Source organism: Juglans regia, chromosome 13 (genome assembly GCF_001411555.2).
Source record: "Juglans regia cultivar Chandler chromosome 13, Walnut 2.0, whole genome shotgun sequence".
In the NCBI taxonomy this organism is placed as follows: domain Eukaryota; kingdom Viridiplantae; phylum Streptophyta; class Magnoliopsida; order Fagales; family Juglandaceae; genus Juglans; species Juglans regia.
Window position 1 is genome coordinate 35,979,294 of NC_049913.1, and position 19,485 is coordinate 35,998,778.

The following is a 19,485-nucleotide window of genomic DNA, read 5'->3' on the forward strand; positions in this document are numbered from 1 at the left end:
TGTTAGTAATATACTAATATTAGTTATAGTGATTTAGTATAAGTTATAACTATATTACTATAACTATAACTATTAACTATAGTCTTAGTCTATATTAGACTATTACTATTAGTATTTTTTTTTAATACCATATTAGAGTCTAGAAGTAGAGTCTAGACTATTAATATAATACTTGTATTAGTATAAATATTAGTATTACTATAAAATTATAAATATTACTATTAGTATCAAATTATAAATATTAGTATTAGTTAATAATTACTTAATGGTGAGTTAGTGATAGGATTAGGTTAATTGGTCAAATGAAAATTATATACTTAATATATATAAATTATTAAATTATATATATATATATTTAATTCGGTCCGGTCTGGTCAGGAAAACCACCGAACCGAATTCATTCGGTCCTTTGAATTTCGGACAGAAACCACTCCCGGTCAATTTTTCCGGTCCGGACTGCCCGATTCTCACCCCTACATCTTATACACACTGCCCACAAAACTAATCGGCATGTAATCTTGTACCTCTATTGCACCAGCCTTTTTAGGGACTAGAGCAATAAAAGTAGCATTTAAGCTTTTCTCAAATTTTTCATTAGTGAGAAATTCCTGAAAAACTAGCATTACATCTTCCCTCGCCATAGTGAAACCATCCGAACCTGGAGTTTAATCTTTATTCATTTTCCCCTATCTCCTTCCCTATGTGTAGAATATAACTCCTTCCTTGCAGCCTTCAAGCAATCCTCCAAGGCTTTGATGAACCACCTTGTCGTGCCTAGCTCCAGCCTAATCTCTTTCACCACCTTCCATCCTTTCTCAATCAAGAATACAAACCTACCATCCCTTACTACCTCAAAAACGTTAGATTCAATAACTACTTGCTTCGCAGTACCCATAACTCACTAAAATCAAACATAACTCACCACTACATGCACCAGAAGGAAAAGAGAAGACTTTTCTTCATTAGAGTTTTGGTTGTATGGAGAGAAAATATTTTGTCTAAACTTGAACCATTTAGTTTTGATTTCATGCCTCCAACATAAACCCTAATACTTCAATCCATCAAAATAGAAACAGAGAAATTGAGAAATTTTTCGGGAGACCATCATCATTTTTTTCTTTTTCCTTTTGTTAATCTAATCCAATTCCATTGTTCTATTTACTTTACTCATGTGCTTTTAGAAATTGGATATGAAATTTATTTACTTGCTTTTGTAGGAGTTTGAACGTCATATGATTCTTCTCTCCAGAAACTGCCGAAGACTTATGCAAATTGAATTTTGTAAACCCAATTGATTTACAGTCAAACCCAAGAAAATATAGATCAGATTTTTTCCAATAGAAAACCATTTTTTTTATTTGTCTGAAAAACAATGCCAAAAAATTGGAAAATTTCTTTGAATACGGTCGAAAAGGGAAAGAAATAGAGTTTTATGTAGAGATTTACAAACATCATATCTCTTCACCGAAAGCAATATTTTGAAGTTTTTATTATCTGTTGAATTCCATCACAATCCGTGCCAGCCGTTCGAGTTGCCATCGGGGATTATTTTTTCAATCGAGATCTTCGTTTGGGTTGGGTTAGGCAAAATCAGTAAGGCTGCTTTTGGTTAGAAGTGTTTCTGTGTGGTGGAACCTATTTCTCTTATGGAGTATTTTCTTACGTGGCAAGCAGTGATTGGAGGTTTGCTCTTATATGTTTATTAGTTTGACCGTCCCGCAGCAGTTTTGTTCAGTATATTGGTTTGTGAACTAGTACGGCCCAAATATGCAAATCCAACTCGCCTGTTGACCGAGTAAACTGTAAACCTGAACCAAAAACATATCTGGAGACGGTTACTAAGCCGAATCCCGGGGCAAGAGTGCCTTGGTATCAGTATAGCTCTATAGTGAAAGCCACCTAGCCGTATGAAAAAGAGCCAGAAGAAATGGTTCAATCCTCGTACTGAGAGAGAGAATTATGAATCGAGATCCTAAAACAAATAGAAACAAATGGTCCAAAGGGTACAATAAACATTTGAAACATTTCATTTTTGAACAAAAGGGCCGCTTTCATTTTCAAGTAGTGTTTGATTGATTAATCATTTCATTAAGTATTTAAACAATACTCGATTGATATGAATGAGGTTAAAAAAATGAAAATCATTTCATTAAACATGCATCAAAACAATTGACAAACATCTTTGCGCAAATCAAAATATTAGGGTCTCCCCCAACCTCGTTAACATAAACTGATGTGCATTTCCGTAACAGCAAAAGTTGGAAACTCTATCAAAGGTCTTAGAAGACAAACTTAATACTAGTTTGACTTAATAAACTCTAGCAAAAGTTGTAACCAAAAGGATCTCTCACTGATCACCGGCGAGTGACTTGATAATATCTGAATCACCTGAGGAACGTGTAACAAAAGGGATATATGAGTAAACCAAATCTGTCACGAACATGAAACCTTCTCACAACTGAGTACAGAAGTCGACTTACCTGGATCAACAATACTGAGGCATGACACACGGAAATACTTTCCACAAGCTGTCCCCAGATCAACATTGTCTGGAAGCACAGAAAAGTCGCAATGGAAAAGGGCAATTTAGTATCATACACCATATTAAATTATGTATACACAAACTAATCAAATTTTACAATAACTGAAATTCAACAGTACATGACTTCCTGCCATGCAAAAGAAAATAACATGCAGGGGCAGGGCAATGGACATAAGTTGATATCAAGAAACTAACACTACTCAAAGCAAAATACAAGCGGCAAGATATTCTATGTTTAGTGCGTTTTATCGAGGATAACATATATTGAGAGCCTAATTCCCCTCGCTAAGGGGGCCTCACATGTATTGTAAACTGTAAAGATTACACAATTAATTTCCTAAGACAACGGGTCAGTGGTCACCATGTCCTCGCCTAACTAGTGACATGAATTGTTCCCGACCAATCGAGTCCTTGAACAAACCTTATGGACTTAAACAACATCAGGGTATTATTCTGGTCCAAATAAACAACCTGTTAAGTTTTCACTAGTTTTTGAGTTAAACAAAGTATATTACGAAGCCTCTAATAAGCTCTTACTTTTGTTAAGAAAAGGCTACTAAATAATAACAAGAATAATACTACCCAACCAATAGAGTCCTTGACCAACCATCATGGACTAAAACATCAGGATATTCTTCTGGTCCAGATAAACAACCTGTATAGTTTTCAATAGTTTTTGAGTTTAAACAAAATAAATTACTAAGCTTGTAAATAAGCTCTTACTTTTGTTAAGTAAAGCTTAAATGGCAATCTTCCACATTCATTTGAAACTAACCCGCAAACCTTGCCCTCTAGAGTTAAAGTGGCCTACCCACCTTGCATAAACTTTTAGACAAGATAGTTTGTCAGTATGTCATTCCCATAGTCTTCTTCATTCTCCTATCATACGCCTATGAACCCCATTTTAGCAAGCATTCTTAGAGGTTATTTGACAAATCACCAATAAATAATAAGGCAATGTTTTGTCTCCGTATTAGTCGAATTTTGAAAAATATAGACATCATTTTCAATTTGGTTACAATAAAATACAACTGGGCGAATATAAACCATACAGACAAAGCATATTTGCCAAACCTGGTTAAAGTTGAACTAAGTTACATTTTAGAATTGGTTCAGAACAATACCCAACCATTTTTTTGATAAGTAGTTCTGAACCAGAAATGACCAATTCTATGGTTTAACAAACACCCCGTACAAAGGGAAAACATAAGCAAAATAGTGAACAACGTAGAAGAGATAAGATCCTTATGCCCACTGCCTGCACCTGCATGTTATTAATGTAAGCTAAACATTCTTAACCTCAGACGAGATCTAATACAGATCCACCATGTTGCCATAATTTCACGCCCAAGAAACTTGCACCATGACTCTAAGCTTTATAAAATCAAGCACACAAAAAGGATCCACAAAGCACACAACTAGAAAAAGCAACGCGAAACAGGCTAATACTTACTTCCATTGTAATGGTGGACGCCAACCTTGGCAAGCATCGCGTAGTATTCAATCTCGGACTTGCGCAGAGGGGGGCAATTGTTGGAGAGTATAATCAGCTTCCCTGCATTTCCAAACCCAAGAAATCCCAAAATATAGAATAAAAAATCAACTTTACAAAGCGGCAAATTTTACAAGCAAAAAAATAAATAAGAGAGAAAAAAAAAAGAACCTTTGGAGCTGCGGAGAGAACGTAGGACGGTCTTGTAACCGAGAGTATACTTGCCGCTCTTCATGACGAGGGCAAGCCTGTTGTTGATGCTCTCATGGGTCTTCTTCTGCATAGTTACACATAATATTTGGTTAAGACCCCTAAAGCCAAATCAAAACGTAAAAAGTATATTTCCGATAGAAACAGAGAGGCACCGTCTTCTTCGCCGCAACCATTTTTCCTGCGTTCGGTGTTCAAGTACGAATCAGAGAGCCCAAGTGCGGTCGGCGTAGAGCGTCTGCAGGGAAGACAGGAGGCGATGTTTGCCGACAGAAGAAGAGAGGAAGAGAAATGAGTGTGGTCTAGGGTTTAATAGAATAATAAGACAAAAGTGTCTCGGCCCAAATCCTTTTTACTTTTGAGCCTAATCACAAAGCCCAACCAGGCTATTATTAACTATTAAGAAGGGATTATAACATAAGCCCAATGCTCTCATTTATGCCTTCCTGGCCCAACCTCGGCCTGCAATTTCATAACATTCTCCCCCTTCTATGCCGCCATTTCTTTCTCTATCTATATCCATAAGCGGGATGCCCAACCCATCGTAAACTCGCTCAAAGATCCGTTCAACCAAACCAACAAACATAACCAACACATTAAAGACAGAATGGAACTCATAATTTGAGCATTAGAGAACGGCAGTATACCATCAAAATGGATGTGCTTTAGTTGTACTCTAGAGACTCATGACGTCTCTACGCATTAATGAGAGAATAAGAGGAAACAAGGCTTGAATGAAAATATTTTAGAATTTCTTTCTTATTATATCTATGTTGTGTTGGGTTTGTGGAGCCTGATTTATTATCTGGAAAAATATTAGACAAAAAGTTCATTCGATAGGCGTGTGATGGGTCGCTCGAGCGATATTCAGATAGAGAGTTAACTCAAAGTTCGTGCAACAATATGCTCAAGCAAATATTGAACAGAGTTCTCTCGAAACGTGCTCGACACTCCACTCGAATGAATAATCAAAAATCTGTTTTTTTTTTTTTTTTAAGATTTCCGTCACATGACTATATATATGTAATTATATATGTTTTGAAAGTGATCTTGAGGCATTTGTGAATTGTGTGAAATAAGGAGAAAAGAGAGAAATAACCCTTGGGTGAGAGGGAGAGACATTGTATTGCTCTGTAATGTTTCTACTTTCTTTTGAATAACATCTTCTGCATCTTCGTAGATTTAGATACATTGTCGAATCATGTAAATTTTATGTTGTGTTTGCTTATTACTTGTTTGTAGCATCGTTAGTAAGAACGTGAGGTGTTTTTTCGCATGTTGATTAGGTGAGATAAAAACTCGGGTGGGTGGGCAAATGGATGGGTATTGTACCCGTAACCCACCTAGTTTCTTAAAAAAGAAAATGTCAGTCATTTATTTCGAACCCAACACGAAAAATAAGATAACATCAATCTCATGCTCAACACATGCCTTCACTAGCTTAAGCATGATGGCAAATATTATACGCCTTGGTGCCTGTGTTTTAAGGGTAAGTAGCCTTGGTGACTTTCATGGCCAACATGCTTTTATGACATTTGTTTCTAAAGAAGATTATCAACAAGTTGTTTGTGGAAATATCTCACTCAACGTGAGAGTCTATTGAGAGTCGTCTAATATATATACAATATGTAGTCTATGTATATAAAGTAGTGAACGTTACAAAGAGAATGATTTACGGGATATAAAATTATAGAGTAATGTTACATACAGTCGTGAAATGCGTAAACGTCATATAGTCATTTTGAAAAAGAGTGGAATCTGCTATTAAAAAATTAATTTCTTTTCATATGGATTCTATATTTATTCACTTCTTTCAAAGTGATTGTGCGGTACTTGCACACTCATGATTGCAAATATCATTTCTCAAAATTATAAATACAATACAAGAGAATTCGGTGCTTAGGAAGAAGTTTCCACATGAATGATATGGAAAATGTGCGTGTAGCCATTGCTGAATGATTTTTTTCCATATGCGAGTCTCTAGTCGTTGCATCTTGATTTCGATTGATTGAGTGAATATTGTTAATAGTTTTCCTCTTTATTACATAAATTTTAATAAACATTCGATAATCTTACGATAGAAAATTAACGGAAAAATTGTCACGTGATATTAGTATGCTATGGGTTAGCCTTCAATTAGTTGGTGAGGCATATTAATATCATATGTCGACCAATCAAAGACTAATATGTGATCTCCCATTATCCTAGTTGAGAATTTATTAAACTTCAATCATTAATTTTGTAATAGTTAAAATGTGAAAACCAAATATTGATTTTACAATTACTATTTAAATGTTTAATTTTATATGGCATACAAATTATAGTAGTGATATAATAATAATAATTAATATGCAACTATTTTACTAGTTTTATAATAAAATGATTATTTTTTTAATTTAAATATATCAAATTAAGAGGCGTATTATTATAATTAAATTTTTTTTATATAAAAATAAATTTATAAATTAATTTGACTTTATATAATATAATATTTATTTTAAAATATAAATAATTTTATAATATCACGTATTATCTTAAATTAAGATAATTTATAAATTTATTTTTTTAAAATTATTTAAGTATTTTTTTAAATTAAAATTAAAGTTTGCACAGTTATAAAAAAAATTAAAAATATAAAAATAAATAATAATTGATATATAATATTTTATTTACTTTTTAATAAAAAAAAAATCGAAAATTCAAAAGGTGATTTGATGTCATGTAATCATCGAACCCTTTTGCGTGGCGCTCCCTCGCTGCGTCTCTCCTTAATCACATCATAAACACCTATCATAACAAATTGAATCATCCTACCACTACACGACGCTTGGTGCACATTGCTCACATGTCTCGAGATTCTTACCCTATGATATAGCTTTTTAGCAAAATCCCTGTTGCTAGTCTGCCACGTTCACGGGCTCATTATTGTTGGAATCGGTGCGCACCACACCCCCCGTCGCGCAGTTTAGCATTGTCTTCTTGCTTCCTGAGAGTCCTCACACTGCAGAGCAGCTCACTCTGCAACTTCAGAGATCATTTAACGTCCGATCTATACTCATAATCTCCCTCCCTCTCTCTCTACATTTTGTACTTTATGGTTTGTTTTGGAGTCCTTATGGTGAATCGTGCGGTTCTTTTGGTGTTGCTGGCTTACCTCTCCGTGGATGGCTGCTCGGCGGCGCTCACGTTTTCATCGAAGCTCATACATCGTTTCTCCGACGAGGCCAAGGCGCTTTGGGTCTCGAGGGATGGTAATGCGCACGGGAGATCGTGGCCGAAGAGGAAAAGCGTTGAGTACTTCGAGTTGCTGCTGAGAAATGACTTGAAGAGGCAGAGGTTGAAGCTCGGCTCGCAGTACGACTTTCTGTTTCCTTCCGAGGGGAGCGAGACCTTGTTCTTCGGGAATGCCCTTTATTGGTGAGTCACCTTCAGTTTGTTTGGTGCCCGACAAAACGTAGTGAAAGAGAGAGAATTCACTCTCTAAATGTGATTCTTGCTGAACATAGAGACCTCAGACTGTAGTCTTGGGCTCTATGGTTTCGTGGCATGTCTCTAAATTTTGGAACACCACTTGGAACAGTATCATATAGTTAATTTTGGGTTTGTTTTAATTCGAGCTTTTGAATTAGCGATGAAGATCTCAGTAGGGTTGAATGTTCACGGTTTCTAAAATTAATAGAGACACGAAAAAAGGGTATAATTCGTTATCTCATCGAAAAATTGGGCATTGTAAAGAACATATTGTCTGCTCAACTACCTCGTCTATCTTTTCAGGCTGCACTATACATGGATTGATATAGGGACACCGAAGGTTTCATTTCTTGTTGCATTGGATGCTGGAAGCGATCTGCTTTGGGTCCCATGTGATTGCATTCAATGTGCTCCGTTGTCTGCCGGTTACTACAGTATGTTGGTAGGTTTGCCTTTACTAGCTATTATTTAGCGTTTTTTGCTTCACTTGGAATTTTGTACTCTTGTTACTGTCATTAAGCCAAGCATGAAAATTGCAATAATTGCAGTTTTTTGATGGATAGAGATGTCAAAAACTAAATCTCTGGTTGATTCAAATACTAGAAATCCAAAAAAGTATGGGGGGAAAAAAAAAGATGAAACACTGCAGGGTGCAAGTGTTGGTGATAAATCTCAGTTTTTAGCAAAGGCATGTGATTGTGAAACCACCACTTGTCTCAAAATCTTAAGCTGATAAGAAGAGTTAGGTTTAATTATTGAAAATATATCCTTAACAAGGCTATACAAGCACCTGCCGAAGTGTATTTTATGATCTTTGCTTTATCAAATAATATATATTTTTCTCAGGTTCCCTCTATTCAGACTAGTTGCTTGTACATTTCAGTGGAAAGTAGGATGCGTTTGATTCTCGGTGATCTTCTATTTTTAATCACCGATAAGATGAATGAATGTGTAATTTGTAAATGACGTAGAATGTGAAATACTCTTTTGCTCTTAAAGTGTTAAGACTTCGACTTGATATTTATTAGTGCTATTTTTTTCAAATTAATTCTTTCACTTTCCTTTTGCTCCTCGCTGAACTTGATTCTGCATTCCAATTTCCAAAAAATAAAGAAAGGGTCTTAATGTAATTGCCTTGCACTTGTTCTTTGGTTCGGCTAAAAGCTGATACAGATTTAGCAGTTGATTCCAATGATTGATTGGCAGGTGCTCCCTCGTTTTTGGGGCATCTATTATGCAGGATAGGGATCTGAGTGAGTATAGCCCATCTTTCTCAAACACCAGCAAGCACCTACCTTGCAGTGATCATTTGTGCGAATTGAGTGCCAATTGTAAAGGTTTGAAGGAGCCCTGTCCATATATTGCTGAATATGACTCTGAAAATACCACAAGTTCTGGCTTTTTGGTGGAGGAAAAACTACATTTGGCATTGGTTAGCAATCATGCAACACAAAATCATGTGCAAGCTTCAGTCATTTTGGGGTGTGTTTATATTGTTTGTCTTTTTTCTGTTGTTGTGATTCCTGTTATCTTTTGGACCTAACATGTATAGCACTTTTCTTACCGATATTTGAACTCATCGAATTACCTTTTTTCATATACATTTTATCAATTCAGCTGTGGTAGAAAACAAAGTGGTGGTTATCTGGATGGAGCTGCTCCTGATGGTGTTATGGGATTGGGACCTGGAAACATTTCGGTTCCCAGTTTACTTGCAAAAGCAGGATTGGTTCGAAATTCATTTTCACTTTGTTTCGATGAGAAGGATTCTGGGAGAATTCTTTTTGGGGATGAAGGGTTGGCCACACAACAATCTACTTCATTCTTACCTATTGCAGGAAAATAGTATGCCATCTAAATACCTTTTTGACATGTTAATTCTAGTAGCCGAGCTAATTTGCTTTGCATGCCTTACTTCCAGAGATGCTATAGTACTATTGGTATGCCTTTGTAAAACTTGTTTGTTCATTATTTCAGTGATGCCTATTTTGTTGGACTTGAGCATTATTGTGTCGGGAGTTTATGTCTCAAACTAACCCAATTCCAAGCTCTAGTGGACAGTGGCTCATCCTTCACATATTTTCCCACTAAAATATGTGAAAAAATTGTTTCTGAGGTGATTCCTGTTCCTAATCTATGAAGTGCAAACTTTTCTCTTCTATGGCCTGAAATATTATTTCTTTTAATTACAGTTTGATAAACAAGTGAATGCTACCAGGATCAACGTCCCAAAAAGCACCTTTAAGTACTGCTATAATGCCAGGTTGGATGGTAGATGAGAAGAGCTTTTGAAATTCTTTTACCTATTTCTATGGGACTCATAGTTGTCCATTCTTTTGTGCATCAGTTCACAGGAGTTGCATAACATTCCTACCATGAGACTCGTGTTCATAATGAACCAAAGCTTTTTAATCCATAGTCCCATATATTCTGACCCTGAGAATCCGGTAAGTGAATCTACATTCTAACTTGTTCCCATTTGAACATAAGCTCATGCAAATATTATTCCAAAAGCCATTGGTTTGCAAGAAAGTCCAAGCAAATTTCTGATACTTCACTGAGGAACGAGTATGACATTGGTTGTTGTGAGTCGAGACATTCAGACACCTTTATCTCTTGACTTGGAACTATTGACAGTTTTAAATAATTTTTTGCACATTGCATCAGGAAATACGTGTTGGAATTTACCTGTCAATGAAGTCTGTATTTATAGAGAATAATGCTACTTGCAATACTTCCACCGTAACACCACTGATGTGTCCAAGAATGCACTAGCCACAAAAAAAATTTGAAATTCAAAAATCAAAGCATAACTTCCAATACTTGCCTGTCACATCAGTGGTGTAATGTGGCTGTTTGAAGTGGCAGTACTAATTTATAAATTAATTCTAGAAGTCTTCACCTCTATGGTTTAGGTTTCCTTGAACCTTGAAATATTATTGTTGTTAGAAGCTGGGAAGCCTGAAAATATATTTTTGTTATTTTTCTAGAAAATATTCTTCAGTGATTTGATGTGGGGACTGCTCGTATAATGGAATGTGGTTGTAATGTTAAATATCAATTTTCTGAGCTGCGGTGCAGGGATTTACAACATTCTGCTTAACTTTACTGCCGTTGGATTATGACTATGGTATAATTGGACGTGAGTATACCTCCCTACTTGTTGCATTCCCATACTATTTGCTGTTAATTTTGATCTATTGCAAAAAGTCCTCATGATATACTAATGCATGTTTTTTTGTGTTTGATGCGTCACTTGCACACATACTAATTTGCACATGCAAATTATCGATGACTCTGATTAACACATTTGGTGCAGAGAACTATATGATGGGTTATCGCATAGTTTTTGATAGGGAACATATGAAGTTGGCTTGGTCAAAATCCAATTGTAAGTACAGAAGATTTCTTTGATTCTGTTCCTTTCAAGAATTGATTTTTCTAATCATTTCTGCTCATCCTACAAATTTAACCAGAATTTGTAACTACATGTCAGAGTTTTTTAGCTATATCATATTGTGGAATTATAAACAGACCTCTCAAAATTAAAACAGGGAACTAGCAGAAGTTCTTTTGATAATACTTTTAATTACAGACTCTATGCAAATCTATTGACTATATAATTTCTGAATCATTTTCCTTGTATTCTATTGAGCCACCTCATGATTTCATTTTATTTTGTTGACCTATCCCTACTCTTCGCACACTAAAAATACCTTTTATTGTATTGCCTTTGTTACCACAACTAACCCACTCGATTTTTGACATTAAGATTTTGAAAAAAAAAGTTTGAAGAAGAAAGTTTTCTAGCACTGGAGATTACTCATTCAATAGAGAAGGGAAAAAAAAAAAAGACTTTCTATCTTACTTAGAAGAATATCCGCATGTACTTCAGTGATTAGCAAATTTTCTGTTGACATGTAGGGATTGCATGTGCCACATAAGCTCCAACAAACTCCATGTGGGAAATCCGAAACCGCATCCCAAATATCCCCCCAACTCTCCTTCCTTCATCTCTCGATATCACAGCTTTATGAACTCCCCAAATCTTGTAGCATTTCGTTGAGTACTGACTTCAATATTCTCCTCATTTACATTACATTTTAGAACTTTAATAGTGAGTTGTTGATTATACTTTTGTGTAGTTTGTTATCATTTGTCCTGTGGTTAATTTTTGAATTCATTTATTTGCTTCACTATTTGGTCCTCTAAACTGTAGGTAAAACGAATTTTGATCTGTCATAATGCTGCATAGCTTTCTAATCTGGGAAAAATGTTTGTAATTCTAAGTTTCTTACTAGTAGACCACCTTGACTGTACAGGTCAAGATATAAATGGCAAGCAAGTGCATCTCACACCTCCAAATGATGATGGATCGCCGAACCCATTGCCAACTAATGAGCAACAGAGCATCCCGAACACACAAGTGATTCCACCTGCCCCTGCGGGTAAGGCTTCGTCACATTCCTCAGAAGCTACCCCTTGCCAAATTCCCTTATGGCTTGGTTTGATTAGTTCATTAGCACATCTGGTATGTCTGTGTGCTGGTCACCTAATTTTCTCTACCTTTGACTTGTAAATTCTATATATATTCTTATCCGACTCTCCCGGACACGGTTATTGCATTGATTGGGGGGAGTTTTGGTATCTACTTTTGGTCTATATATGTGTCTTGTTTATTTAAATGACCTCAGATCTGGTTCATCTATGCTCTGAACGCTTAAATTATTGTCTGTTTATTGAAATATTTTAGTGAAACCTTGTATTCTAGCAAATCTAAGGGAGATTCAACCACCTAGTTTGTGTCTGTGAAGAGGTCGGTGTATTATTGTAATTATAATGCTGGGAGAAAACAAAGACAGGTATATGAACAAAGTTGAATGTCACAAAATTCAAAAAAGGATAAACATTCAAGAGGGGCGGCAGAGACATGGTTCCAGGATTGTATTGAAGAACATGTTGAATCAAGATATGGATTGTTGAATTACCGGCCACTCGGGGACATGGCGGAGACTGACTACCTTTTTTTCTTTTCCTTTATTTTTTAAAGGAATTGGTCGGTGGTTACGTGTTATTTAATTGGACCTTATCAATTATCATTGATTGGCGAAGGACTTAACTTAAACGACCATGTCGATCTACTGACAATATTAGTGTGCGGTGGTGGTAACTTCATTTATTTAGTACAAGAAGCTTCCTACATATTTATTTCTATTTTAACTGGACAATACGACCGTTCCTATTTTCAGTGAAAAAAATAAATAAATTCAAAGAGGCTAGGTCTTGCCGTCTTGGGTATTTGTCTGCATTAGTTGCAAAATTATTTTATAAAAATAAATTTATAAATTGATATATATTGGTGTGGTACGTAAGATTATGCATGAAGTTATATCAGTTTATAAAGTTCTTATGAAATTTTTTCGTTAGTAATAGTAATCCTCTTATAAAAAACCATTTATGTCGTTTAGGCTAGAAACTTTTGGCACGTAGAGGAAGAGGTGCAACATTCATCCTGATAATATCCACATAATATATTTTATAATATATTTCATAATATGTATTACAAAATAAGAATATTTTTATAAAAGAAAATTGTATACATCATATTGTTATTTCACTCTCATCCTATTATATAAGATGTAATATAGTTATCACTATTAGATGATCTTTTATTAGATTATTCTTTATCATTTAATAAAATATGTCATATTTTACATAGTGAGATAAAAATTAGATGAAAGTATATAATATAGTATTACTCTTTTATAACATGATGTTATTTTTATAAAATATTTTACAAAATACCATTTTTTAAAAAATATTATTATATAAAATACTATAAAAAGTGAAGTGTGTTTTACACCTCATTTATTTTCAAGAAATTTATCAACTCATTTCATCTCATTTCGGAGAGGTTTGGATTCAGAGATAAGTTGAGATGATTTGTGAATAGTAGAATAAAAATTGAATTATTTATTATATTTTGTGTGAGATTTTGAAAAAATTATTTTAAAATTAAATTGAATTGTTTATTATATTTTGTGTGAGAATTTGAAAAAATTGTAATGATGAGATGAGTTGAGGTGGGTTTTGAATCTAAACCTCTCATTCATCTCATCTCATCTAATTATTATAATTTTTTAAATTAATAAACAATTCAATTTTTTTAAATTCTAAAAAAAATAATATTAAAAAATATATATTATTAATATATTATTTTATTTTTTAATTTTAATTTTAATTCATTTTATTTTATCTACGAAGACAAACGAACCCTTATTTTATACAAAAAATTTTCACAATCTCCTAACACTTTACATTTCACATTATTTTTATTTTTTTTATTAAATATTAATAAATAAAAAATTTGAAATAATTTTAAAAAAATAAACTCAAAAAAAATATAAAATGTAAAATATGATGAAAGTTGTATAATAAATCTGGCCCCGTTCTTAAAAGGTCGAATCCGGGAATATTTATTTTCCACTTATATATGGCCCCGTACGTGCACCTTGCGTTGCAGACTAGAGTCCTCTTTTTCTGCGCCTGCTGGGAGCAGAGCAGTTGTAGGTTGGGAGTAGGGGGCCTTTCCTTTTCTCCTACAAATCTACGATCACCACCCCTCTCCATGCCTCTATAAATGGTTTAAAAACCATACTTTTACATGTATATATTTTTTTTATAAAAGGAGGAGGAACGAAAAGACCATTCGATCAGACGTGGTCAATTATTTGTTAAATTATAGCCATTGAATCTGGAGTTGCAGTCTGTTCAGTTTTGACCAACTAGTACGATATAGTGTAATATAATATGCATACAATATGATATGGTATATATATATATTTTTTAAAGTATTTCAGTACATATGTAGATAAGGATGCATGTCATGAAATCGGGTTATATCTATGGGGTCTAAGAAAAATCCAGAATTTTGATTTGGCGATGGCGATGGACGGTATATGACACGTGACTAACATCGAGTTATGACATTTCATTTAATGCATGTTGTCAACAGAAAATATATTTGAAAATAATATATACAAATTTAAATGCATAAATCTCGAGCTAAGCTTTTTATAAAAAATAAAAAATAAAATAAATTTTACCATAAAAAAATATAAAAAACTTATTCTTTATGGATCAACATGATTTTTATAAAATTCTTATAAAATTTGTATATTTGTACCTAGCATTACATGAGTATTTGTTGGTTGTGAACTAATTTAAAGGTGGCACGCATTTCAGAAAAAAAAATTATATACATTATATTATCATTCTATTATATAAGATGTATCACTTTTATTATTAGATAATTTTTTATTATTTAATAATATATCATATTTTACATAATAAAATAAAAATAAGATGAGAATATAATATATACTATTATTCTTTTATAAAATTAAGGGTTCCCGAGGAGGGATGGTTCGTAGCAATTAGGATTAAAGGTACAGCACATTTCAAATGCATGCATATGCTCATACATATGATGTCTGAATATATATATGTATATAATTTGTATGTATAGTTCCCAATTAAACGGAATGCATGGGACAACATTGACTTTGGACGCAAAAAATATTACAGCTTATTCAGACGATGATGATCCAATTAAATTAGGCAGCATGCAGTTAATGAGACCATGTGAATAGTAATCACATTGACTTAATCTTCAAGTAATTAAGATCCACAAATTAATTAAGGAGAGCTGCACAGATATAAACATTGTGTAATTGTTTTGAAAAAGAATAAAATTTATTATTAAAAAATTAATTTCTTATTTTTATGTGAATCGACCTATGTTTTATTTATTTTTTCAAAATAATTACACGACAGTTGTACAATTTATAATTATAAATATATTTTCTTCCTTCACAATGGTCATGTATATGAGAGAGACCATTAATCTATCCCTCTAATTTGTGGTTGCGTGCTCCGATCCACCTAAAAGTACTGATGATTTGGATAAAATTATATATGGGCGGAGTGGATGATATATCATGATATAATATAGAATCAAAGTCAAATTGCAGAGAAATAAATTAATTAAATGATCCAATTAAGGATCATATATGCATGGATGAGCAGCTAGCTAGCAGCTTGTAGATCACACAAGTTTGTAATATGATTTAGATACTACGAAGTTAATTCCAATATTGCAAAATATGTTTTTTTTTTTTTCAACTTCTCTAAATTCTTATCTACATTAATTATTATTATAAAGATAGAGATACAAACTAACTTGACACTCATGTTAATCGATACATAATTTTTCATTTTATTTTACTTTTAAATTGACGGACGTATCACAATATAATTTATTGATGATATATGTATATATGCATGTGTGTATATATATATATATATATATTGTTCACTAGTCTCACCTATAATAAAAATAATTCTACATATAATCGTAAAATGCGTAAATGTCGCATAATTATTTTAAAAAAAAATAGAGTTTATTATTAAAAAATTAATTCTTTTTATATAGATATTATATTATATTTATTTATTTTTTAAATAATTACATGACGATTATATAATTTATAATTATAAATATATTTTTTCCTATGATAAAGATAATAACGAAGGGAAACTTCGTTTTCATGGAAACGAAGAAATCCATTCGCTAAAAGCCCAAGAGACCTAATTGTTTTTCCCCTCAAAGGTGGTGAATCTTCTAGCTGCTTTGATCAGCCACCTGGCACAGCAGCCAACCCCATTTATGGCTTTGTCTATTCTTCTTTTATTTTTGGCCACTTTCATCTTCCTCTTTTTTCTCTACAGTCCCACCGTCCCGTTATACCTTTTCTGTTTCCTTTGAAAGTACGTAGCATCGATCATATATACACCAATCACAAGTTCCCAAGTGGACACATTGCTAGAGATTATAGAAGAGTACCACTCCCCTTTTAACAGGCTAGCTAGGTTGAAACAATCACCGTCTTCGTTAAAGTACGTATTTGTTGCCACGTGCCTATAATGGTTTGATCAGCCATTCATGATCGAGATGTTTTTCCTATCCACGTGTCATGTGGATTACTTGCAACATGGTATCTGATGATATCGATGCCATCCATATCCATGTCGTCCCCATCAACATGGATTTAAGTATCAAAGTTTAATAATTATTAGTTGGGTGTTTTAATTTATTTCTTCAAAGTTTAATTTGACAAAGTGATCTCTTTCCTCAGGCATAGTCCACAAAACTTAACTGTTGTTTAATTACTTTAACCTTTCGTGTCCCCAAAGCATGAAACTTTGTTTCTAAGACTAGAAAATATGGTCTTTTAGGCAATTCTCAAGTCTACCTAAAATTAAGCTGTACGTTTAATTTTAAGGAAATGGTCATGAAATGCCTATATAAGGAGGCAGTACGTAGCAAAGGCTTATTCATTATTATAAGAGCAAAAGCCTAAAGTGGTGAGGGTGAAAGAGCAACGTTTGAAACAATTTTCTCTTGGACTTGTGTGTTCTGATCTTTCGACGCTAAGAAGCTGTGAACTGTCGTAGTACGTGTCGTCTCTTTTCACTACTCTTCCATTTCTATTGATCTCCTGCGTTTAGTTCATGGCCACTTGGAGTAGTAGCTAGACTATTCCCCTTTCCCTTTTGTTGCTTATACTTCGACCTTTTGATCATCTCTCAACGTACCCAGCTAGCTTTTCTCTAATCTTTTGCATCTCAATCTGCTCTATTATTTATTTTACAGAAGCTTATCCAAGACAGCAACACCCTGAATCAAGTGTTTTGAAGAGACGGAAGATGGGAGTTGAAGGTACTTTGGAATACTTGTCCGATCTGCTACGCAGTGTCAAAAAGGGCAAGAAGAAGAAGAAGCAAATACAAACTGTGGCGCTCAAAATCAGAATGGACTGTGAAGGGTGTGAGCGTAAGGTCAAGAAAGTTCTCTCTGGTGTAAAAGGTATTATATATAAATATTTATATTTCTCATCATTTTTTTTTTGCATGCAGTTTCATGCAGATCGTGAGCTAGCCAGAGAAATTAAAACATGGCATGCATTTTCATTGTTCATGGTGTTGACGTTTTTGAATTAATTGTTTGCAGGGGCAAAATCTGTGGACGTGGACTTGAAACAGCAGAAGGCGACGGTGACAGGATATGTGGAGGCAAAGAAGGTGTTGAAGGCAGCTCAGTCAACGAAGAAAAAGGTGGAGCTATGGCCTTATGTTCCATACACACTGGTGGCTCATCCTTATGTTTCTCAGGCATATGACAAGAAGGCACCTCCTAATATGGTGAGGGGCATTCCCGACACAGCCACCATTAAAGAGACTACGATGAACGACAGCTACACCCTTATGTTCAGCGATGAGAACCCAAATTCCTGCACCATCATGTAGAGTTACTCTGTCAAAAATCTTCAAGAAAAAGCCACATCGATGGTCACTGTAAAGAAAATCCGTATATACATATTGCGGCCATTGATCATGTATTGTTTTCTTCGTTTTTTTTTTTTTTTTATTTGTGAATTTTCTTTGCGAGGTTTTTGTGGTGAAGAACATCATGAGCTTGATCTATATATGTTCTGAATGGGACATGGTGCATGTGGGTTGCTCATCATCATGTCTTGTCATGAGCTCGATCAATAGTATAGGAGTATAGATTTATGTCGTCCTAGTGCAATTGACCTTTTTCATCAAGATTCAAGATTAATATTGCATGGTGTTGATAATAATATTCCCAGGTGCAATATACGTACGGGAAGCTACCAACTACTCATAGATCACCATATTCCAAAAGGAAAAACTAGAACTACTTTCTAAAAGATAAATAAAGCTGATACCTTGAATTACTTATTGATGGAAAACGGATCACTGATTGAGGGGTTAAAACGGCTCTCACCAGACATGCATCGATCAGTGATGACCATATATGTCAAAAAGGATTTATACAAGATTCTAATATACGTAACGTCTAAAGTTATATATGATCAAAATATTGCATATATATATATATATATATATATATGTTACGATGGCCGGATTCAAAGAAAGTTTACACATTTTATCGATAATTGTCCTTATTGTGTTGGCGATCTTTTGTGGCCAACTATAACCAGTACTGGAATAACTCACGTGGACCAAAATCAAATCCATTAATCAATTCTCTTTCTGGTTTTTTTTTAAAAAGTATGAATAGTTAACGTGGAATTCTAGGCTTGACTGGCCCAATTCCGTCCACTTTTGGGCTCTTTAGAATTCAGCTAGATAGGCTTAATTTGTTTTGATCAGGATAACGGCCAGTCCAAATTACAAGACTCGATCTGGTCTGACCTTGGGCTCAAAACTTTACAAATTGCAGGTAAAATAATGTCTTAAGAACATGTCAATATTGTTGGTCGCATATATCAATTTTTTTTAAGAGAACTGCACTAAACTTACATGTTCTAAACTTGTATTATTCAGTACTGTCATTTTTAAATTGTTTCGAACATCGTTTGATGGTTCTAAAAGAACATATCATGATTGACGTGTTTCACACTCATATCAACATTGTTCATGACCTGTATCAAGAAATGTCCCAGAAAAGGGCTTGCGGTGGTATAGGATGCCTAATTAGTTAGGGTAAAATATGTAGGGAGCTTCAATTCTATGGAAAAATGGGGGCTCGGCCCATTTTCTAGGAGAGAATACTTGTCATGTTATCTTGCAGATTCTTATCACAAGGGTGTGATGAGAATCTCCATTCTATTTGCACCGTTTTAGGATGTTTACTCTATTTTCTTCGCAGCCATTTCCTGAC

General features: G+C 34.1%; 3 protein-coding genes across 3 annotated transcripts; 2 read left to right on the top strand and 1 right to left on the bottom strand.

Annotated features, from left to right (window-relative positions):
- Window positions 1–2,117: 2,117 nt before the first annotated feature.
- Window positions 2,118–4,561, bottom strand: LOC108997235 (60S ribosomal protein L30). The gene is made up of 5 exons (XM_018973418.2): window positions 4,400–4,561; window positions 4,206–4,311; window positions 3,996–4,097; window positions 2,481–2,549; window positions 2,118–2,388 (listed from the first exon to the last, which is right to left on the bottom strand). The coding sequence occupies exons 1-5, from the start codon at window positions 4,418–4,420 to the stop codon at window positions 2,348–2,350; spliced, it is 339 nt and encodes a 112-aa protein (XP_018828963.2). The 5' UTR covers window positions 4,421–4,561; the 3' UTR covers window positions 2,118–2,347.
- Window positions 4,562–7,137: 2,576 nt separating this feature from the next.
- On the top strand, window positions 7,138–12,419 carry LOC108997229 (aspartic proteinase-like protein 1). Its single transcript, XM_018973409.2, has 10 exons — window positions 7,138–7,661; window positions 8,019–8,157; window positions 8,956–9,197; window positions 9,333–9,560; window positions 9,693–9,831; window positions 9,908–9,978; window positions 10,063–10,162; window positions 10,797–10,857; window positions 11,035–11,106; window positions 12,038–12,419. Exons 1-10 carry the CDS (start codon window positions 7,339–7,341, stop codon window positions 12,292–12,294), a joined length of 1,632 nt encoding a protein of 543 aa, XP_018828954.1. The 5' UTR covers window positions 7,138–7,338; the 3' UTR covers window positions 12,295–12,419.
- Window positions 12,420–17,132: 4,713 nt separating this feature from the next.
- On the top strand, window positions 17,133–18,379 carry LOC108997230 (heavy metal-associated isoprenylated plant protein 24-like). The gene is made up of 3 exons (XM_018973410.2): window positions 17,133–17,230; window positions 17,431–17,643; window positions 17,788–18,379. The coding sequence occupies exons 2-3, from the start codon at window positions 17,484–17,486 to the stop codon at window positions 18,081–18,083; spliced, it is 456 nt and encodes a 151-aa protein (XP_018828955.2). The 5' UTR covers window positions 17,133–17,230; window positions 17,431–17,483; the 3' UTR covers window positions 18,084–18,379.
- Window positions 18,380–19,485: the final 1,106 nt, after the last annotated feature.